Raw genomic sequence first — 23645 nt, 5'->3', positions numbered from 1 at the left:
TATTGAGGTAGGCTGCAAGAATCTTTTTAGGCTGCTTTATGTGGTATAAATGCAAGTTACTAATAAAGACCTATAAACCAAGGTGGTGTGGACTCAAGGTTCTAATAGAGCTGTGAGCCAAGAGATTATGAAGAACAAGAACCTAAAATCAAGCTTCTGAATTTGTGTTTAGGTAATTTTTTTTCTTATGCTCACTACCTGTAGCCACTTCCAAGCTTGGGAACTGGAGGCTGATAAACAGTCTGAAGTTTTGAAATGTAAGATCAGGATGCCTTTCTGATACTATCTAGGGTTAGCTAACAGAATTTCTGTCCTTTATTTTTAAGGAATAGTTGTCTTCTGAGGTAAATACCAATTGCCTGCAGTTAAATGCCCATCTAATCCTTTGTTTTTTGAAGCAAGGACTTGGTTTCTACAGACTTGGAGAACACCATGCCTCAGACTCAGCATTGCTTTTTGGCTTCTCATTTGAAGTAGCACTGGAAAAGGGCCTATCATCTAATTCTTTGAGAATGTATTTCTTGAACTGTCTGTTCCTAGGTTTTTTCTCTCAGACTTAACTTCTGGTAAAATTCGTTGGTTCTAGGCAAGCTGGTTTCCTTTGGTAGAGTTTTGAGACTACTGACTTTTTGAGTATAACACTATCTCTAGGTTGTAACATATCAAGTCTTTGTTTCTTTCTGAATTTGTATCACCCATCTGTCACTATACTGTTGATATGCTATGTGATTGCTTTATCAAACCCAGGTATGTTAAGAAGCAAGTGTTTGTATTAGTGGAATCTTGAAATATAACCTGCTGTTGACCTGGTTTAACAGTATTAGGATTTGAAATTCTAGAGAGTTCTTGTTGACTTTAAACTTGGAGCTTTAGACCTAAATGTGCAGATCTTCTGAAGAGAATTTACAGGTAAGTAACTTTCTCTGAGTAACCTATTTTTGCATGAATACCTTTTAAAATAAGAGGTTTTATGTTTATATCTAAACAGAATTTCATGATTCCCTAAAGAGTCAAGATAGTGTATGCATTGGTATTAAATCTTGACAGAATTTTGATCACAGATAAATAACACGGGGTATCATGTCTGCACAAAAAGCTAACCATACTGCTTATTAGGTGACTGTCATAACTCTGCTCTGGGTAAGTAGTGTCATCTTTGACTCTTAAAGTATGTTTTCTTTAATGTCTGTCTAGCTTCTATTGCAGGTGGTGGACATGGACGTATCTTCTAATGATGTCACCCTCCATTAGTACACACATCCTGCTAAAAATAAATTTCAGAATCAAAATCCTGTATTGTCTGTTGTTTTTGAAAACTGAAGAGGAGAAATTCTGTAACTACTCATACCAAACCTGTGCTACTTTCATCTGTATTCTCACAAACATTACTGAGTTTATGCCCAAGATGGATAAGTGTTTATCCAGTGTCACTCCTTTTTCTTGGACACAAGCTTTCACGTTTGGTAAAATTCATAGGTCTTTTTAGTTAAAATATTGGGGGTTCCGATTGTGAAAGGTTGGGTGTCACTTTCATTGAAGCTGCTGTTACCAAAAGGAAAAAAGCTGTGAAAGCAACACTTTCTCTGACTTTAACTTTTTAGCTTATACTGTAGTTACTGAGTTTACATGAATATCAGAAATGAAGTAATGGATGTAGAACTTATCCTTCACAAGCACAATAAGGAACTTACACTTTATCAATTTACATCTATTTTACATTTTATGTAGGTAACAGCAGATGCATTTTATAATTGCTCTTATGTCCCTTAAAAAAATATATGTATCTTCCTAAATAGCATTTTTCCTTCACTTTTGTAAGTGTTAAGTAAATGCTAAAAGGTGAATGTACTTCAGTTGTATCTGGAAACTTATATAAGATTTACAAGTAGATGTCATTCTGCCTGTTAGAGAAAACAAATACTTGTTGAAGCATGATATTGTAGGAGGCATTTTTGCAGAACTTTGAAGACTAGTATCACTTCCTGTTTTCCACTTCTTTACCTCACTGCTCTGCCTCCTTCCATCCCAAGTTTTTGAACAGAAATTCTGGTTAATCTCTTTTTCTTAATCAGGGCTGGTAAATAGAGCTGTTTGTTGTGCAAGAACAGAGAACAAGCTGTACACAAATGAGTAGCCATGTGCTCTCATCTCCTGCAATAAACGCCATCCTGTAGATATTCTAAAATTAATGTACCTTTAATTATAGGAATGACATAAATGAGAGGAGTACTTGGTTTACTTCTTTGGTTTGATTTGCTTTTGCCTCTTCCACAATCTCATTGGTTATGCATTAGATAGACTCTTTAATTTCAAATAAAGGCTTTGGAAGTACAAAATTTACGTGAATTGTTTACAAGTCTGAACAAGGGATCAGATGTGACCTTTTTCTAAGAATAACACTAGCAGGCAGCCTCTGTTCATCTTCATTTACTGTTATGGAAAAAAAACCCCATGCCATTGCTATACTAGTGTGTGCTGGATGAGCCAGTCTCTTTTACATAGTACTTGCATCTACTTAACACTTCAAATTTGGGAAGATTCCTGTCACTAAATCCAAATTTTTATGAAAGAGGTGCTATTCTGGAAGTTCTGCTGTATTTTAGCAGCTTCCATTTAATTAAGAGAATTCTGTTGATGTTGCTATTTTCTTGCATTCATTTTTTTATACAGCTGTGCAAACAATATTCATATCCTTACACTAGTGCATCTGTTTATCACTGTGGTTTCTTGGTATGTCAAGAGAACATGTTCAGTGTATTTTTAGTAGTATTTCTCAATTGAGCTATAAACTTGACTTGTCTTCCTAAAGGGTTTGGTTTCATCATTGGATTTGGGGGTAAATAGGCAGTTAATCATCCTAGTCTATAGCTCTGGAGATAAGAGGGTAGAGGGGTTTTTTTTAGGTGGGGGGGAGGGGAGAGGGTGCGGAGCATCAGTGCTCTATCAAGTTCCAGTTTAATGGGTTTCAAATGCAACCGAAAGTATTAAGCTAAGTATTTAGAGATGGTGATGGTATATGACAACAGGCCTCTTGCATTCAGGTTTTGTTTCTCAATACAAGCCTGGATTGACCCTGTTTAGAGTCCCTCCATGCCCTTAGTGTTATCACAGGGTGTAGTGTTTTCATTGCTGTTTCTTTAGACCCCTTAAACTTACCTAGTGCCTTTGTATGTCTTGGAATTTTTTTCTTTCAGTGCCAAGTGAACTTGGTGATATATTCAGTCATGCATTTCTTCTCTAGTCTACTTGAAATAGATCAGGATTCATAACCTTGTAGCTGAGCAGCTAAAGTCTTTTGTCTTGCATTAGACAAAGTTGAAGATTCATCTGTAGCCTGAATCCTACACTGCTTCTTGTGTGGCATTCACTTCATAGCATTCTAGGTGATTTTCGATTTCCTAAATGTGGTGAACCCACAGTAACTTGAGTCAGTCTTGAATTAGGACTGAACTGTACTGCAACTGCTGCTACCAGTGCAATGATTACAAAACTGTTAGTTGAGAAATATCATCAGGAAGTGGGAAATAAGTTGCATCCATGCTTTGCAGGACTGTTTTGAGTATTCAGAATCTTCTGATAAATTCTGGGTAGCAAAAATCTCCCTGTAAGTAGTGATACCAACAATTGTTTTATGTTGTGGTCTCTTTGGCATTGTAAATTACTGCGTTCATTTCTATTCAAGATTACAGCTCCAGGAGTTGAAGCTGGGTTGTGCATACTTCCAGTTCAGAGTAGGGTGTGACTTCTACTGAAAGATGTTTGAATCCATCTTAGATATTCATGGGCTGAGGACACTGACCTTGGGTCTTCTGTGTCCTCTACTTTAACTCTAACTTGCAATAAAGGAAGGGAAGGCCTTCACCAGCACTTTTTTTTCCCTTTTGCAGGGCAATTTCAAGTAACCTTCACTGTTTTTCAGAGAAATGTATGTAGCTTCTGACCATCAGGCGAGGCCTGTAAACTAAGGATCTCTAATGGATGGATTCACTTCAGTATATTTCTCCCTACTATACCCTGTATGAAATGAATAGGATTTGAAATAGACCCTTGTGCTTGGAGTTTCCTGGTGGCTAGTTCTAAGCCCCTGCTCACAGGCTTGCTTTGAATGACCATTTTAAGATACTTCACTTTGCATGTTGTGTATGTGACTTGACACTCAGTCACAGTTAAAGTTGAGTTGGTGCAAGTCCTTTACTGAATTTAGTCCTTGATGTTGAAAAAGAAACTTAACTTCAGTAGACCTGGTAGTAGACCAGAGGTGATTTGGGAGAATTCAGCATTCAACTGCAAGAGTTGTCTCTTTTTAAGGTTTACTAGATTCGAAGTTAAAGAATGTGAGGGGGGCATTTGAAATGAGAGATTGACACAGATTGCATCTTACCTGCAATAGAAATGGGCTTCCTAAACATGCTCACAGATTGCTAACCTGTCTTTTAAATGTAGTTCTCTTGCTTCTGCAAACCTTTTATTCTTTACCAGAAAGTGGCAAGAAATACTGTTGTAAAGGTTAAGCTTTGTAGAAGTGATTTACTGGAGTGGAGAATAGCAGTCCTTCTGTCAAATACAGCAAAGCAAGGTCCAGATGTCAGTGCATTTTGTTGCTCAGTGCCATACTTGTTTTATGAGAGTAATACTTCATTGCCCTGTTTCTCATAGCAAGCTTATAACCTCTCTCGACTTGAGCAAGACCAATAAATATCCTTTTTAATATTGTGACTAACAACTATGATCTCAGATATTATGGTACAGGCTGTAGATAACAATTTCATAATTAGTAGCTGAAAGAGTATTAGATATCAGAGTTCTGTGTTGCCATTCAGAGAAACTGGAAATACTTGAAGCTTTCACTTCCTCAATGAAATTATCAGTGTTAAGATTTGAGTATAAGTTCTGGCTTTTGTAGCAGATCTTACAGATTGTACCTTACTCATCCTTGTTTTAAAAGGACAACTTTTTGCTTCAGTTCATCATGTTTTAAAGCATAGTTTGTCACACTGAAGATGCTCTACTTCTGAAATAGAATAATAAAACATTGTACAATGTTTTCCTAAAACTTTACCAGTTTCACCCTTATTTGTAGAGGGTGGGTCCTTTTTTTCAAGCTTCACTCTGCAGCTTACCAGTTACTCTTCTAAAAAAAAAAAAAAAAAACAAAAAACAAACAAAAAAAAAAACCCAGGTACTTCCAATCCAGTACTCATATCTGAGGTACCTTTGAATTCCTTATTGTAAAAATACACAGTGAGGATATTGGCCTTAATAACAGCAAGTCTTACCTAGATACCGAGACTTTTAGACAGAATATTCCTGGCTGTAGCAAGCCCAGACTTGATACTGCTAACCAAATTAAATGGATCTATTTCCATCATCTTCAGAAGAAAAAGTTTTTGCAGGTATGTAATGGGATTCCTCTTTCGTGGTAGCGAAGATCTTAAGATGGGAAATTGAAAGCAGGATAATCAGTGGGATATGCTCCATCTAGAACTAAAGTTTTTAAGGGATAGCTAGGGACTGGTAAGTGACTTAAAATATGGCGCTTTCTTCAACAGATGTTCCCTTTGCTTTGATCAGGCATTTGCTGGACAAAAAAAAAAATAGGGGTTTAAGAAGTGTTGAAGCCCAAGCACCTATATATGTCAGTGGGACTGGTGTAGTTGGTTTTTTTTTTTTTTTTTTTTAATTAAGCCTATTCCTTTTCTATAAGCCTTAATTCTCCAAGGTAATAATGCTGCCAAGTAAAGCAGACTTTCTTATTCCTGATGTTTGTATCACTAGACCTGATAAATTTTAGGAACATCTTTTTGAGCTTTACTGCAAATAAAGTCAACAGAACTGTAAACCCTGCTTTTTTCCCTTCCCCCAACTGAAGCTTGCTTTTGGAGTTGATATTTGTGTAATTCATTGAAGCACCTGTAAACTCTAAAAAGAAACATAAGGTTACACCATGATGACAGGTAGCTGGGTCGGGGAAAACTTATTTAAAATGCAACTGTGCAGACTAAACGTTATTCTTTCTTGGTCAGTTTGTGAGCTACAAAGAAAATGTTTGCAAAACTTGCTTCACCAAAAAAGAAAACATTGTGGATGGAGAAGAGAAAGAGAAGGAAGCTTTTGCAAAACTCTGCTTCACAATTTGAGATAATTCGTATAAACAAACTCAATAGAAAACTCATACTCTAGCTAATGGCTTCTGGTACTTTCATTTAATGGGAAAATAAGCTAGTGTATATTTGAGGGCAGTCATGTTACACTTAGATAAATTTTCTGCCATCATTAGGATGTAGAAACTTTATAACAAAATTTTGGGGATTTAACAGCTTTTTACATGAAATTGAAAAGCACCCCACTCAAGTTAATCTTTACTCTGATGTATACATATAATTAGATTTTTTTTCACTGCATCTCTGATAATGGTCTGGCTGGTTGGCTTTGGAAATGTTGGCCAGATGTGCTTCTAGAGATCTCTGTGACAGAAAAGAGAGGATTAAAACCTCAGTTAGCTTTTTTTTCTCTCAGCCTTGCTGAAAAACACAAAACATCTCAGCTGCAACCTTTAGATGCTTACACTTAAAACCAGTGTGGTGTTAGGCATAAAAAGCAACTTGCATAAAAACTGATAAAGAACTTAGTAACACTCATGTGTTTGTGGACAAAAAAAATAATGCCTTTTAAAGAGTTTGAATGTGCACAGCATGGAAACAGTCTACCAAACAAAACTTGGTACAATGTAGTTATTGTAGACACAGGGAAGAATGCTCTTATTTACTTGTGTCCTCACATATACACAGGAAAATAATTCACTTGTTTCTGTAATAGGTTAGTCAGTTAATGAAATCAAACTACCCTTTTATTAGTCATTTTAATGTCAGCAAGAGGAAGATCATGTTGACTGGCACAAACTAATTAGTAGACATGTGATGCCTTTAAGAGAAAAGTGTCTTTGTATTTTCATCATTTTAGGAGTGAAATATTCTTCCTTTAGAATACTGTAACACTTTATGTGGTGAATGAGGACAGTGCAGTTTCCATATTCTTTTTTTAAAGAAGAACTTCCTGAATTGAAATTCATCTGTCAGTAAGCCCATCAGTTATGGGTAAGATCTCACTGAAAATAAATAATGCTGAAGAGTCCGTTTAAATCTTGCATATTCCAGATAAAGATCTCTCTTAAAAAAAAAAAAAAAATCTGTTGTCATGTTATTTTGAACTCATATTTGAGTATCTTCAATTGGGCACAAAAGCTACTTTATTTCCCCAGCTCCAGTTCATGATGATCTCAATGTTATTAGTGAACTAGTTGCAAGGTTTATTGTGTCTTATACATCTTTTATGGTATGTATGCTCCTTTGAAACAGCTACTGATGATCTGAAGGGCACCTTAAACTTTTCTGTTAATAATTACAAATTCTCTATGTGCAGTTATTAATAAAAGGTACTAGTAGGTAGAAAAACATTAACCAGTGGATAGAGTTTAACACATGGCAATGGAGTCTTTTATTTGACCAGTAGCTTTCCAATGAACTCTTATTAAGAGGCCTTTTCTAATTATTTAAATGGCAGATGTCTTAGTTGAGGAGATATGCAAGTTTCTAAGGTGCAAGTGTAGAGGGCAGAAATACTGTTTGTAGGATTCCAACTGACTTTTACAGATCAAAACATCATGCTTACACCAATGTTTAAGTCAGTAGATTTCCCTTGGGAATTTTTACTTAAAGGCGATGGGAGCATATAAAACCAGCTAGAGCTTATTGTTTCTTAAAGAGAATTCAAAAAATAGTACTGATTGGGTGGGCCAGTTCATGGAGTAGTAGGTCAAGAACCCCAGCTGAGAGAAGGTGTAAACTGTTAGGGAAAATAATGCTTCTCTTGGCTGTGCTGTTGCTGAAAACTTCAACTCTTAAGAACTGGCATAAAGCATGTAAATGCAATACTGAATTTTGAAGAATGTTTCCTTTCAGCTCTTCAATAGCAACTTCAGTTTAATTAAGCTTGACCTGATTCTGAAGATCAGTCTCCAAGAATAATGATAGTCTTTCTCCCCAGAAAAGTAAATCTGGAAGACTTACCTCCATACTGAAATACACATACAACTTGTGCGCCCTGAAACAAAATACAGGGGGAGAATGGGAAGAAGAGAACAGCAGGGCTTTGTGATGCTACAGAAACCTGGTAGAAGTGTGTGTTCTTGTTTTGCTTGTAATTGGAAGCTAAGATTCCTGGTCATATATATGTGTATGTGTGTATATGTATGTTATATAAACTATTCTTGTTCTGGCACCTTCTCTCAAAATGAGTTGTCTTAGAATCTGAATGATTTTTTTCCTAGCTAGATTTCCCTGACTGAGAGGGGCATGGTACAGATATCTGGGAGAAAAAACAAATTGGAAGATACAGATGGAAACATGATTGAGGACATTGTGAAAACACCAGCACTGATTATTGATAGTCTTTTGAAGTTGTATGCATTATGCATATTTGGGGTTAATGGAAATGGAAAAGAGTGATAGGAAGAGCTACAACAGCAGCAGATCAGGAAACAATAAGTATATTCCCCATCTGTTGTACTCACTGAGAGGTAGTTCTTTAGCCCCATGGCTGTGGAAAGGGAGAGCTGGAAAAAGTTCTCTGCCATAGGTCTGCTGACCTTCAGCTGATAAATGGTGTAAGACTGTCCTTACACCTTCCTTTGAATTTCATTTTAGACAAAAAGCAAGGACCAGAGTAGATTTACTTCTGTGTTCAGGCTGAAACAGTTGATGTTTTTTAGCTCTGGTAAAAGAATCCTGGATTAGTCTACTTTGAAGTTGTTGAAGTTTTCCACTGTCAAAATCTGGAAAACTATGGGCTAAAAGGAAATAAGGAGAAACAGAATACAGGGAGAATACAGAGAAACAAATCAGAATGGCATGTATAAATTCTGTAAATGAATTGTATGTTATCCTAAAATTTCATTCCATTAATATATTATGAAGATGTATCTCCAAGATAAAAAGTGCATTAAGTTGATTTGATTAATTGCTGCTTAGAGAGTGTCAAGCATTTTTCTAACATTTCTCAGCTAATGCTGGGCTGTGATTGGAGGGAGAGGAGAGTAGATTGCTATCATAGAAGGCTTATAGGCGCTGTTTGATCTGGTTTCTCAGGAGACTAGAGTAATGCAGTTACGCTGCCTGTCAATTTTTTTCTCATTTGTCAGGGAGGCAATCTTAATAGTCTAGTTCCTTACAAGCTTGCTAAAAACTAGTTTTCTGAAAATGGGGATACAAGAGACCCAAAGGAAAGCTTCAGTAGCTTTGTTCTCCTTAGTCTGCTATCCAGTCAGTTTGTGTAGCTTGGAACCAGCCATAACTGCTGCTGCTCTTCACAAAATAAGCCTTGGGGGGTATAGAAGACATCAAGAGGTGTTGGGGTGGGGAGGGGAGAGATGGAAGGCACACTGGGATTTACTGTGGGATGGAGGTGGGAGGTTTAGTTATTTATAGAAATCAAATAGCATTACCACTCATTGAACACCTTTTGACCACTGTGCTCCTCATCTTGAATAAATAGTGCTATTAAGGGTGAAAGTATTTGCATGCAATAATAAAATTGTCATGAATATATCTCTAAAATCACTAGTCTGAAGAGCCAGTATTTTTAGGCAATTCTCTCCGTGTTGCTAGATGCATTACCATCTTCCTTGTTTTCATCATGAGATGAAATCCTTGGGTTTGTTCACAAAAGCACCTTTCTATTTAATTTTCCTTATCTGTGAAATTGACCTCACAGCAGGTTCTAAATTCTCAGTGCTTTGGTAATTCAGAAATATGTTACAAATTTAAATTAGTTTTTAAAACTGTTAGACTAGTCTGCTTGATTTGAGAACTGTGCTAGCAAGAAAATGAAGAATCTGATGTTACAACCTCTTTTCTTTTAAAAAGGATAAAGAGATTCAGTATCTGAAATGGGGTGATACGTATTTAAGTGGGATTGTTTGGAATACTTTATGTTGTGTAAGTGTCAAAAAAAGAAATTTTAATGACTTATTTTATACACTTTTACATTACCAAACAAAACTTTAAGCTAATCAAAATGGTGTTATGAGGGGCATAGGCAGAAGAGGAATGTACTGTGACTTATTAGGCAGAAAATTTGGTGAAGAATACGAGTCAAATACATCTTACATTTTTGTTAGTGGACAAGATGAGGACTCAGAGGAGATAAATTACTGTTAACAGCATATCTGGCCCCAGCCTTAGTTCCCTGAATTGCAGACTAGTTTCCCAGCCAGAAATGACCAGTTCTCTCTCCATAGCTGGGTTTGTCTGTTACTGGATATAAAACATTTGTATGCGTGGGTGAGGGAGGGAGTTGAGAAGTGGGAAGAATGCCACATGCTTTTAAAATAAATCATAGAAGTTAAAGTATAAGTGCATCTGTATGCTGGAATATAAATCAGTATTTTGTAATTTAGCACAAGTCTCAAAGTATTTGAAGCTATTCTGTGAATCTCTTGATTTTAATGTAGGCCTGTGTTGAGTGATACATAGAAATGACTGTAAAAAATAAGCTTTTCGCTCTGCCTGCAAATTAAAGGTTTCCCTCTGCTTTTTTTTTTTTTCCCCCCTCCTCATACCTCCAAAGAAGACTTCTGTATGCTGCTCCATCTCTGAGACTCTGCAAACTGGATGTGGAGACTGTTTTGCAAGCAGCACATGAACCAGTTTTAAAGCTCTGCTGCATGCAGAGTTTGGGGGTGGGAAATGTGTAGTGGCTACTTAGGTAGTTACTACATTCCAAAGAGAGAGACACTCAAGTTTTCAAAGGCACACAACTGAAAATAGGTAATACACGCTTTGAGCTTTGGGTTCCACCATTCAAACGGTTTTTGTTTAGAGTCACCTCTGAAAATAGGACATAAATGACATGTCAAAAATAGCAGTAGAGCAATGTGAAGAAGGTTGGAGAAGCAAGACTGACATCTGACTGCAATCTTAGAAGCCAGGTAGATACTTCTGTCTCATTATCCCTTTCCATTCCCTATTATGTTTTTCTTTTTCTTCATCCTTTGTTTCTGTTAAGTCAGCACATATATAAGGTTTATTTTACTGTGGCACAAGTATTTCTGTCATCAGACAGCAAAGGAGATAGAGGGATAACAATTTGTTTGTTTCAGTGTTCTGCCTGTAAACTATTTATTGGATCTTGTGTGGAGAGTTGAGCTACTTGTAACGTCTTTAGAAAGAGCCTTAGAGTTGGCCTCATGTCAAGAAAGGTGAGGTCTTTTAATTATGAAGACTGTAGAAGGCAGAAGACTGATCAGACAGTAGAACTCCTGTTTTACACTTCTGTAATATTTAAAGCACATGAAGTTCTTGTGTACTTTATCCTATGTTGCTAATAAGTATCAGAGTAGAAGGAATGGTTCTGCAAGGGCAAGCGATAGGAAATCAGTTCTGCTTCCTGCATCACATCCTAATTCATTGTTTGTAATCTGTGCCATTGCTTTATTTATTTATTTTCTGCTATATCACTTCTGCCTTCCCCTTGTACAATGGTTGCTATGATAGCATTAAGAATGTTGCATTTTTATAGAATCTCCTTTCTTCCCTCTCTCTACCTGCTTGTTGGTTGCTATCATATACATCAAGACTCAACAGAGAAGCTGAAACTGGTATTTTTCATTGCCTAAGTATTCAGAGCATCAAGGTGAAAGTTGGTTAAATTTCAGAGGTATTTTAGGAGCATCCTAGAATCTCCCATTTAAAGTTACCTGTTAGTAGTGATGGTGCTAATTGACATCCATCAGCCAAAGTGAGCCATGGTCAGAAGGTGGTGGCTTGTCTGTAAGGTCAGTATATTTGATAGATGATTGAGTGAGCTCTACCATCATTGTGCCAACTTTATTCTGGAGTACTTGGCCTCCCAGATCCTGATAATCATTTGGCATCCAGAAAAATTTTAAGCTTAAGTTAAACTGATTTTTGATGGTTAGTTTCCAGCCACATCTTTTCAGTCTTTCACTCCTGTGATTCCATAATAACCCACATTAGCAGCAGATATTGCATGAATGTCAGTAAGTCGTGTTTTCCCCTTTCTCATGTTTTGCCCTAGAAAAACAATGCTTTTCTTAACCTGTGATACATTAAACAGCCTTTGGTTTTAAAAAGTTTAAGTCTGGAAGGTGTACCACTGTCATTAGTATTACATACACTGACTGTTTAGCAAAACAATTTAGCATGCCATCTTGAAAGCCAGGCATTTCTTGTGCTCACTTTCACAGGTTATGTAGTTAATTGAGTGCCTTTCCAGTAGAGAAATCCATCATTTGCCATAGAACAATATTAGATACGGTCTCTGTGGAGAGAATTAACTTCTGTGTGTATACCTATTAATTTGCTCTCTTAGCCATAACCCACTTACTGCAGTTGGCTATGGCATTATCTGACAATACAGGAGTGGAAAGTCCCTGTTCATAATATAAGTGTGGAGGAAACCAGGTATTCTTCCTACCCAGTGTTATCTCAAAGCCTTTTATCCCAAGGCAGGAAGGTTATAGATTAAGGCACAAGCAGAATTATGGGTACAAACCCAAAATAGTAAGTATGCTCAGTACGAACACTGGTTTGTTTCTGGGGAATTGCACCATCTGGCCATGCTCTGCCATCCGAGAAACTAGCTAAGTTCAAGTACAGTTTTGTCCAATGCATGCCTGTTTCTTTTTCAGATGACATATTCCCCTCAAGAACTAGTATTTCCTCATTTTCTGGATTTCTTCCTGTGCCATAATGCTAGTTTAGAACTTGGATGGCAGCAAGAAGTTTAATCTGCTAAATTATCCTCCAGAGAGTAATCTTTAAGCTGCTACTCCTTTGTTTTCCTGGCTAGCTTCTCATCTATCATTTATTTGGATTGTCAATGAATTCTCTTGTTACAGTGCCTATAAGAGAAAGTCAGTGCTATGCTGTTGAAAATATTTGTTTTTGACTTGTTTCTTCTGCAGCCAGTTTGTACCCTTTGTTTTCAGCAGTCCTGCAAAGAAAGAAGCACTTTGAATCAATGTTTGTTTTTGTTGTTGTTGTTCTGGGTTTTTTTGTTTTGTTTTGTTTTCCTGGCTGATTAGTGTCCTCTGCCTTATGCTGAGAGAAGAATCCAGGCCAGTTTTGTGGAACAAAGAGGGTGTTCCCATTATTTGCAATCCCACACTCTAGCAGAGTTGTTACACTTAGTGCTAATTATTGAGTCCTAGAGGAATGCTGCTTCATTATTTGGTTAATCAGTAGGATTGGACTCTTAAAGGATCCTGCAACTGCTTTCAAGCCAGAGAGTTGAAAAAAACTTTTTTGATATATGTGTAGAGCATAATATGACTATTAATAGACAACTTTCAAATAAATCATAAGGTTCAAGACAAAGAAGCTACCTGTCACTGTGCTGACTAGGAGCAGCTCAATTTGTTCCCTTCCTGTCCTCTCCATTCTACTTACGCATGTACAACTTAGCAAATATCCTAGTCTAAACTCTTTGAAGCCATGTTGGAAAAAAGCCACTGTAATTGGTGGAGAATTAATGTTCTCTTCATGCAAAATACCCTGAGAGATTGTGGACACTCAGTAGCAGATGTAGGTTTTATCTTTATGCTTCTGTTCAATAGTAGGCAACAATTCTTAAGCTTCTGAGGATTTTTTCATATATGGGCTGTAGAACAATCTTGATCACTTGAACTTCAATTTTGGAGTTACCTGTAAGTAATCATTGTCGTCCTGATATCTGAATAACTAACATCAAATTAGATAATAATAACTAAAAGATCAAGTTAAATTACAGAAGCTACCCTTAATAAAGCAAAATTAGTAAAGACTAAAGTGCTGTTTGAAATACATAATCTGGGTTTTAGCTATCTTCAGTTACCAAATGCTGAGCACAAACTCCAGATTTGCATCATTTGATGCAACTGATAAAGGTTTAGCATTTAAATATATATTTTCTAATTTGAAAAATTGTATTATGATTAAGGTTTAGAACAAAAAAATTATTTTCTGTATATAAGCCAGTGCCCAGTTATCAGCAAGAGAAGGTTGACTGAAAATATTGAATTTAATTACAGCTCCAGTAAAAAAAAAAAAAAAGCTATCAGTGAAAAACATAAGTGCAAAAAATGAACTGTTTTGAAGGACAGCAGGCACAATCTCAATACTACAATGGGTGGAATGGATACCTTAAAATTCTGATGGTTAATTGAGGTCTAAAATTGCATTAAAACTATTTCCACAGAGGAAACATTTAGTCTGCAAAACGTTTAATGGTGAAAAACTTTCTCTTACGCTGTCGCATACAGTTTTGTTTGCTTGGTAAAGCATGTTGGGTGCTTTTTTTTATGGCACATTTGTGTTCAACAATACTTTCTCTTTGAATATTTCAGCATATAGCATGATTTTATGCTATATCATACTGTTTTTGACATATTGCATGATCATCCTTCCTCCCCCAAAGTTCGGTTTGTTTGGAAAGGTACTACTTTGTTGCAGATTTTCCACAGGCATATTAGTGACTGTGGGGATGGATTTTTTTGGTCTTACTTGGCCCTGTTGTCTTGACTCTTGCTAACATAGGTCAGAGCAAGTCACTTTCCCTAAATAGTGACAAAAGCATGTCTTCACAGTTCATTCTTTTTAGCTGCGAAAGTGGGGACAGTTGGGCTCTCTCTGTGCTATCAACAGAGTTATTTTCCCTGTTTCAGTTCAAGCCCCCCTGGCTATACTGTTGAATATCAAGTACATGCTAGAGCTGCCAGTGTGTCACTGAGGGCCTCATTTGGCCTGCTAAGCCCTTTCAGCTTGTGGTGCCTGGCCAGCTTGATTTTTCACATGGAGGGATTTGTAGGATGCCAGTAGAGAAATTACCTTTTGCTTACAAGATGAGCCCTTTCAAAAAATTTGAATGCCTGGTGTTGACACTTTTACAGTCACTCTTTAAGACTACATCTTAATTTTTCATACACGGGGTTTACATAAATCACAGTTAGGTTTTGGATTTAGTGCAGCTTGCTATCATACATTTCCTCTTCCACAGGAGGGAAATACTGTCTTTTTGCATGGCAGTTGCACTGCAGAATGGAAGGAAAATGGCATACCCATGCTTAGTAATCCAGCTCTTCACATCAGAGCAGGCTGTTAACACATACCCGGAGTATGTTTTTATTGTTTCTTTATAAATGCTTTCTCTCTTCCCTGCAACAGATTGTGTCCGGCAGGCTGCAAATCTTAAAACATGTATTGACAGGCTGTTTTGCTGTGCCCTGGAGTCTTCCAAAGCGGCTTACTGGCAGAGAAGCTGACCATTTTATCATTTGCCTGAACTTCATCCGGAGGTTCAGACCTGCTGGTTTTGTTTGCCCTGATGGAGGGACCAGTCACCAGATGCTAGTCTTAGTTTAGTTATTATTTTTTTCTTTCAAACTTAATGTTTATGTGAGATCTGGATGTGTGAGCTTATGGACAGTCCAGTCTTAATGGACTACTGAAGAAGCAGAGAACAGATGGACAAGTATTTTAGAAATTCTTAAATTGCCCTACAAGCCATGTATTCAATTTGACTGTGATGTGAGCCCTTTCCTGCAGGAAGAGTGCCATCTCCCTTGTTTCAGTTCAAGTTGTGCGAGTGGATTTTATGTGGATAAGAGGGAAAATTCGCATGTCTGTCACACAAAAGCTGCTAAGCTAATGTAGCTGGTGAAAATGTACCTGACTTGTACACTGACATGCAGGAAGCTCATGGAAAACCAGAGAATTCAGACTATGTACTGCTTTGTATAATTCTATTTTTTCAACACCTCGGAAATCCAAAAGAACTAGTTTAAGAAATTCAGTGAAGGAACTGCTAACAAAGAGTAACAGAGTTCAGGTGTTTTATTGCTACCTGCTGAAAATTCACAAATTACAGTCATTAGAGTGTTTTATCAGAAAGCTCTGAAATACTGTATTTTGCAAACTGTGATTCTTCCCTGTATCCCCCTCCACTCCAAAATACTCATTTATAAAAAATTGGATGAAAATTGAAAGAACTAAAGAATTTTTTCCATTATTTGAATTTTTCCTTTGAAAATGTCTATTGAACTACTCTGATTTTAGATATCAATATCATCATAATAAATAACTTTAACAACATTTAACTTACTGTGTTGTCCCTAGTGTCCTGATCTTCAAGGGTTACTTCATCTAAGACTGGATGTAAATTGAGACCTACAAAATGAAGAAACCACAGGGATTCTTAGAGCTGTTATATAAACAAGGATAATCATTTAAAAGACCCTTTTAATGAAACACAGGTGGCTCGAATGTTTTTAAAAGCTAAGACATTTTAAAAATGATTGCTAACCTCTGATATGTTTTATTTTATCAGTAAACCACAGCAGGATGTGCATTAATGGGGTTATTGCAAACCTTAGGTTTTTTGAATGAAAATAGCTCATAATGGGGAAGAAAACTTCAGGGGGGGAAAAAAAAAAGAAACACTGTAAATGTCTTTCCATGTTCTTTTTAATAGTATTTACCTGTTCTAAGTTCTTCTTTCTCTCTAGACCTTTTTTCTTTGGTTGCTCATAATTTCTTTCCTAGCAACCACTTTTTACACCCTTTTTATTATAAAAATAAAACTAGCCCTTTGAGCAATCAGAGTTGGGTTAATAATGTTAAAAAGGGTTGGTATACGAAATTTACTACCTGAAATTGGTTGTTTGAGAAGAGACTTCTAAATTGTGATTCTTTCTTGTAGTCTGTCTCTGCTCTCACTTGGTATCACCTCCCTGATGGACAAAATTCTCATCATAATACTTTAATACTAAGGCTTGAGCATAGGCATTTGATTTTTTACATGGTGGGAATTTGTATCTATGTGCACTGTAGGGAGTTAAGATTCTGCTCCTTTCTTGTTGGCCGTAGAAGAGGTGTGGTTGTTTGCTTGCCTCATGTAGTGGAAAGCTTTCATGGGAATATTCCCACAGGACCTAAGAGGGGAGATTCAAGAAGAGAATGAGTCAGAATATCTACTGCTGCTGTGCAGTTCTCCCTTTCCAGCCTTACCTTTCTTGCACTCCCATGCCAGTCACTGAACACTGCATTTGAAGCATCTATTTCACACTCCTGAAAGGAGGGGGGAAAAAACAAAATTGTTATGCGACATATCAACAGTGTGTCTTACACAGCTGAGTAGTCTCATTAGTCACATAAGCAATGGTTTTGATTATCAAGAGATGCTGAGCACTCAGAACTACCGTTAAGTAAATAAGAACTGTGGATGCTCATCTTCGAGTTGTAACTAAATCCTCTTCTTTAGAATCCATATCTATAAAACAGATATATCAACCCACCTAGTGAAATTGTGAGAATGATTTGACAAGTGTAATATGAAACTGTCTAGCTAGTAAAATTTATTAGAGTATACACACATTGTATGACTCCCTGGCATTTATTGGCTTATTTTGAGAAACTCCCTTTAAAATCTCTTTAAGAAATAGTCATATATCCTTTGTGTAAGAGGTTTTTCTGAAATTGTGTGGTTGTTGTCCTTTGCATCAGTTTCTTCAAGTTTTATAGGAATCCTTTATGAATTGGAAGAATAACAGAGGGAAATTTAAAAAAAAATTAGTTTGAAGAGCTTGTTAACAAAGTCTTGAGTGGCCTGCATCGATAGATTACTTAAATAAACAAGGCCAACAGCATTGGGCGCATCTGTAGCAGAATATTGAGGTCCTCCGCCTGTTTTACATATATTAGTCTCACTTGAAATATAGTTAATATCCCAATTTCAGGTCAATCAAACACTTCTGAATCAAACACTGCTCATTTTTTTCCTTTCTTGCTCACAGGTTAACATTGAGTGTGTCCACACCAGAATTGTAAAAGCTGTGTACATTAGCCTGCTTTAAGCTCTGTGCTGCTGCCATTAGACTGCTGCTAGTGCTTAACCTTGTTGCTATAAAACCACATCTCATACTTTATGTAGATGTCTTTTTGAGAGTAAAAGAAAGCAGAACCTGAAACCTTTGTCTCTTGGCTTGCTATAGATAAATCCCCGACCTGGTGACCTGAAGTGTTGCTTTCATTCTCAGGCTCCACTTTCATCTTCAAAATAGTTACAGGTAGTCTTGGCTTTATAGAATTTTCATACTTTTGTATGTGTGTTTGTCTTTGTTAAATAACGAACATGAAAGTCCACATTTTTGCACTTGGACACAGCGTTGGCTTTGAAAAGATGAGTTGCACATGTAGTTGGAACTGAGACCTTTGTAATGACCTGCAGACAAAGGTTGCGTGAAATGAAGAACCTGTGTCAGAAAAGTATAACCTTCAGAATTCAACCATTAGGTACAGTAAATATTTGAGCCTGAAGACTTTACACAACTCTTCTTACATGCATTGCTAAAGACCTATTTTTTCTAATGGACAACCAAACTTTACCAATCATAGATTCCTTCAAAGTTGATCCCTGATAGCTTTCAGAATTTGGATTTCTTTTAGCTCATTTGTGAATAGGTGAAACTTTAAAAAGCTGTCTCTAAGCCTGAGACCATTTCACCTTTATTTTCTTACTTCCAAGGCTGTTCTCTTTTAGCCCTTGTGTGTCTTACTGTATAGCGTATCAGCTTGAATATTTGAGTGTAGTTGCTAAGAATTATTCTGAAATGCCTGATTCCTTGTCATCAGAAGTTCTTCAGAACTTCCTCCTATCAGCCAAGAGTTGAGATTTAAGAATTCAGTGTAATTAAAGCACCTCCTGGAAATGTGCGACTTTGAGTTTATTGTAATGGCTAAATTTCCAACCAGATAAAAATCCTATAACAGATAATAAAATGCAAAAAAGGAGACAAAATTTAACCTCAAACAGGCATCTTCGATTGGAGCTGCTGATCATTTCTGCCATTGAAATGCTTTAAGTCATTGTCCCATAAGTGATTCTCTAATTAAAGCAATGTCTTTACATAGTAATTTATTTTATAAATTAATATACATCATTGTGGCCCTTTTATGATTGAGTGGAGGTAAATACAAATGAAGTGAGTCTAGTAACGCTGCTTGTAATTAAGCTTATAAGTCCGTGTTTTCTTTTCTTTAACTTTTCCAAACATTGACCAACTTTCTGTGCTGAGAAAATTTTTGGCCAACAGTTCATGTCCAAGAATGAAACTAAGAACAAGTTTGTCATAAAACAGTCTTCAGAAATGACCTTTTCTTTGAGATGACATAATTCATGTTCCTTCTCAATGGATTATGGAATGGAGAAGCCCTTCTTTTTGTCAGGAGCATGCATTTTGGCATACAAGTGAAAATCGACCTGCATTTAATGAAATTACAAGCCTTTGGAAAAATCTCACTTTGAATATCCTCATCAGAAACTTGCAAGATAATACTAACTTCCGTGAAGAGTTACTCTGCTGGAAGTTACTCCAGCTCAGGCTTAAGAAGACTTCTCCAGCAATCACAGCTCTAGACAGCTATACTCTATGCTGACTGTGGGCCAAGCACCTGAAATGAAGTTCAGATGTTGTCCATGGTCTCCGTGAGTCTAAGTAATGGGGAGGTGGAAGCCAACTGGTGTGAATGCAGAACTTTGAAAAGTGCCTATAGAATTTAGAACTGAGGGCTACAGAGATTGAGAAGGAATCTAGGAGACTAGACATTAAGTAGATAAAGAGTGGAATAGGGGACAGAGCCTGGCCATGGGAGGAAAAGAGATCAGCTGGCTGAGGAAGTACGAAGAAAGGAACTGACAGGCCTGAAGAGGGTAACATCATGCAGGATTGAAATGGAGGAGCTGGAATTCCTTTGAACAAAGAGACTGGAACCAAAAACCAGTATGAGGTAAGAGAGAAATCTCATGGAGATACTGTACAGGCAGTGAACAAAGAGTGGCTGAGTAAAGGATTGGGGAGAAGCAGGTGGAACTGAAACCAGATGCAGCCAAAACTATAGACAAAGTGATAAGTGGAGATCAAGATTGGAGAGGGAGGAATTCAGATACAGAGCCAGAAAGGAAGGAAATTGGTACAGTTGGGCAAAAAACCCTTGTGAGTGTGTGTACTGGATGCAAACACAGATGTGACAGGGAGTCTGAGAGGCGTTGAACAGCCTTGCTGTGGGTGAAGAGCTTGGGTCTAGGAACAGTATTTGAGGAATGGAGACAGAGAACAGGAGTCAAGACTGAGGCAAGGGAGGTTTGAAACCCAAGTTTAGGCTGGAGGAGCCTGGGCAAAGTTGTAATTTCAAGGGATGGAAAGAACAGTTTGTGATCACTGTGAAGGACTTCACATTTCTGATACTCACCCTTCTGATGTCATAAAATACCTTGGAAATGCCCTGCTAAAATGCTTTGTTCCTATTTACTAGCAGTGCACTCAGGAATTTACAACCTGAAGATGTGCAGTGTATTTCTGTCAATACCATAGCATACCAGTTGATGTTAGACAAAGTCACTTAATCAAAGTTTCCCCAGGTGGTCACCAGTTTGTTATGTGGGCTGCACACTTCTGAGTTCATTGCTTCCTAATGCTTCATTTGCAGATGTGTGGAGGAGTCTATATTTTAACTTAACTAAGAAAATTTGCTTTGAAGTATTAAGTTCTTTATAATTTTATGTACTAAGGAAAGCCAGATCCTCAAAACTAATGGATGCTTTTGATTTTGATCTCTCCCTCAGCTCAAAGACATTTTCTGAAGAATAATTTGTTTTGTAATGGTGAAATATGCCTTTAGAAAACCCATGAGGATATCAGTAAATCTTTGTACAGAGCAGGGTTTGAATAACATGTTATAATAAACAGTGTGTGGGGCAATACATAGAACAATAAGGAATAAACAGAATAGCTCCTCATTGTTTCAGCACTATCTGTTTTTCACCAAATGTGGTAAGGCCTAATGGGAAAGTGATAGATGCTTATGTACTGGAAAGTTGAAGCTTTTTTCCAAAAGTATGTTTTCAGCTACACAGACAAAACTAAGCTATCCAAGTCAGACCTTTTCTAAGCCTAGGAACTGACCTAGAAAGTCAGAGATCTCAGATTTAAACCTGATGTGCCTACAAGCCATGGATGCTTGTGTACCCACATGCCCTGAACACCCGAAAAGCCTTTTTCAGTCTTTTTTTTTTTTTTTTTTTTTTTTTTTTGCTTTTGTGTATTAAGAGTATTGATTTTCACCTCACCTTTCTTTCTAAAGCTAACAAGGCTCCAGATTAAATATTTTTGTGTTTCTGTGGATGTTTTATTCTTGCTTTGGAATCAGACACACATGGCTTTTTCCCTTTGCTATGTATTTTCTGCCACACAGTATTTTGAGGCATGCTGTATCCTTATAAATCAGATGAGGGTTCAAAGTAATTTTAATGCTGTAAAGGAGAAAGCACATCCATTAAGGTCCAAGTTGTTTTAGCTGTAGCATATGTATGAGATAATTGCAGAAACTCTATATTAAGATCTATTTCAAACTATTTCAGTTGGAAGGGAAATATTTTATGCTACATAGTGCAGAACCTGTTCAGCCTGCCTGTATTTTTATTATTCTTGATGATTGTAGTGTCTCATCACAAATTATTTGGTTCTTTTGTCTGGCACTTAATTGACAGAGAAATACTTTTGGTCTTGGTGTGGAAGTGAGCAATACATTGCTGACATTACTTTCACAAAAACTCCCTATTGTGCACTGTCAAAATAATGGAAACTTGAGTAACTAGTGGCATTCTAATTAGCAAATTGAGTTGTTCTGATTATCTCATAAACCTGCTTTATGACTGGAAGAACCAAAAATTATTGCTTGAAAGTAGTGTTATCTTAGACCACTGAAGAAATTGAAAAGACTTTAACTCCATGCATCAAGTTGTGCCTTTATCCCAAAAGTAAGACTCTCCATAGGTAGCAAGCAATGCAAATTCTGCTTAGTGTGACAAAAGGAAACATCATACTTTTGCCTGTCCTTGACTGTGTGGAGTAAATAGCTTGATTTTGCCTTGTTTGCACAGATGTAGTTTGAAGTATATGTTAAAATCAGTATAATGAAATTGAAGTTCTCTATAAGGATTTCTGTAGTTAAGAGTGTCAACAAAGTGAATAAATTGTCAATTAGTTGTATAGTATTTAGTGTTTCTGACTGAGTAACAATATCAGAAATAAAGCCTAAAATTCCCATTCCCAATCTCTTGCTCTAATTTTTAAGTTGTGCTGTCAGTATGTATACTGAGTAAAAGGACGTATAGATGTGTGCGTACTATTCTGATAAAAGAATAAACATGTAACTAGCATTGTTTATGCTGAATATTTGATACTTGTCTTCCAACAGTCCAGGACCACTTAGGTGATCAAAGTTATTTTAGCAGCCCTACAGGTACCTAAGCAAAACCTTTCAGAAGTGACTAGTGATTTTGCATAGAATTAATACTGTGGAAAAACAGCCCCTGTGAAGGTATCTGTATCTCAAAACTGTGAAATGGCTGCACTTTGAAAATTAGCTCTCTTTTGAACTTGCTCACAAGTCATGAAAACTGGTCACCTTCAGTGATTTGGTAGAATGGTTTTGGGAGTGTCGTGGAAAGTTAGCTGCTCCAGATCAGGTCAACAACAATACTACTTGCGGGAGAGGATTGTCATGAAAATCTAGTCTGTAGTCACAGATCTGACAGAAGCTTTGGACTACCAAAATTGTATTAATATTGCATTCGGTAGCTTTTAGTGCATTGATAAGATATAATGAATTATAAAACCTTTCATCATTTTTGATATTCTGTCATTTTGTAGTAATGCTAGAACCTTGACTGAACTTTCCCAAAGGTCTCTATTTCTAAAAAGGCCCAAGGAATGCTAATTGACTTTTGAATCCCTGTGATTCAAAAGAGTGTGAATTATGCTAGAGGTGTTGGCTGGGGAGGAAGGCTGTGTATGGAAGACTGAATTTATGAGAGCGAGTCTCCTTATTCAGAAAAAGGAGCATACTGTCAGTAATATTGATCAAGCTGATATTCACTAGGCAACAAGGCCCAGATGAAATTTATATGGAAAGTGTTGGATTTCAGAAATGTGATGTTACTATGGAAATGCTTTATTACCAGCAAAAGAGAATTTTGATAAAGTCAAGCCACTGGTAATCTAATTTTGGGGGGGTTGGGAGTAAAGTCTTGTGAGACTATGGCTGCTAATTTGATTGGTGCTTATTTGCCTAGCCTTTCACCTTGAACTTTTGAAGGGATGCTGATTTGCTGCTTCACAATTCTTAATTGACAAGGGGATGTGCTTGTCTTTCACAACTGAGGTCAAGTCTCTTAGCTTCAAGCTTGCTGTAATTCTGGGTAGCCCAGTGCTCAGTCTCCAGCCAGCTGTGCTCTAGAACTGGTGTTGTATGTACTGACAAATTGTTTGTCTTACTGAACAATGAAACCTGTCTTTTCCTGTGACTTTAAAATCTATTCCCTAAAATAATAGTCAGGAATATATTCCTGCAAGCTGGGCTAAAACAAACAGTAGAAAAGGCATGAAGTGTTCTATTATCAAGTTTTTGGACTCTAACAGAGGCAAAGGACTGTGGCTCTTGCACAGAATCAGCTCACTGAGGACTCTGGATACTGCTATAATGTTAGATGTTAAACAGTAAAGTATTTGTAGCCTTTGGCCATTACTGTAAACC

At 37.0% G+C, this 23645-nt stretch overlaps 1 protein-coding gene across 4 annotated transcripts in view; it reads left to right on the top strand.

Moving 5' to 3' along the window:
- RPRD1A (regulation of nuclear pre-mRNA domain containing 1A) overlaps positions 1 to 23645 on the top strand; it is a 46195-nt gene that overhangs the window by 15729 nt on the left and 6821 nt on the right. The window contains exon 7 of one of the 4 annotated variants that reach the window (XR_001294072.2): positions 10624 to 10984. The exons of 1 other annotated variant lie outside the window; for it this stretch is intronic. Coding sequence is in view for 2 of the 3 variants with exons in the window: in XM_013952785.2 (XP_013808239.1) it covers positions 15219 to 15416 (198 nt within the window). In the remaining variant the exon portion in view is untranslated. Of the gene's footprint in view, positions 1 to 1194; positions 1290 to 10623; positions 10985 to 15218; positions 16096 to 23645 lie in introns of those variants that run through there. 2 more of the 4 variants (XM_013952785.2, XM_013952787.2) reach the window with 2 other exon arrangements.

Source organism: Apteryx mantelli, chromosome 2 (genome assembly GCF_036417845.1).
Source record: "Apteryx mantelli isolate bAptMan1 chromosome 2, bAptMan1.hap1, whole genome shotgun sequence".
NCBI classification, from domain to species: domain Eukaryota; kingdom Metazoa; phylum Chordata; class Aves; order Apterygiformes; family Apterygidae; genus Apteryx; species Apteryx mantelli.
This window is presented reverse-complemented; position numbering and strand designations above follow the sequence as displayed.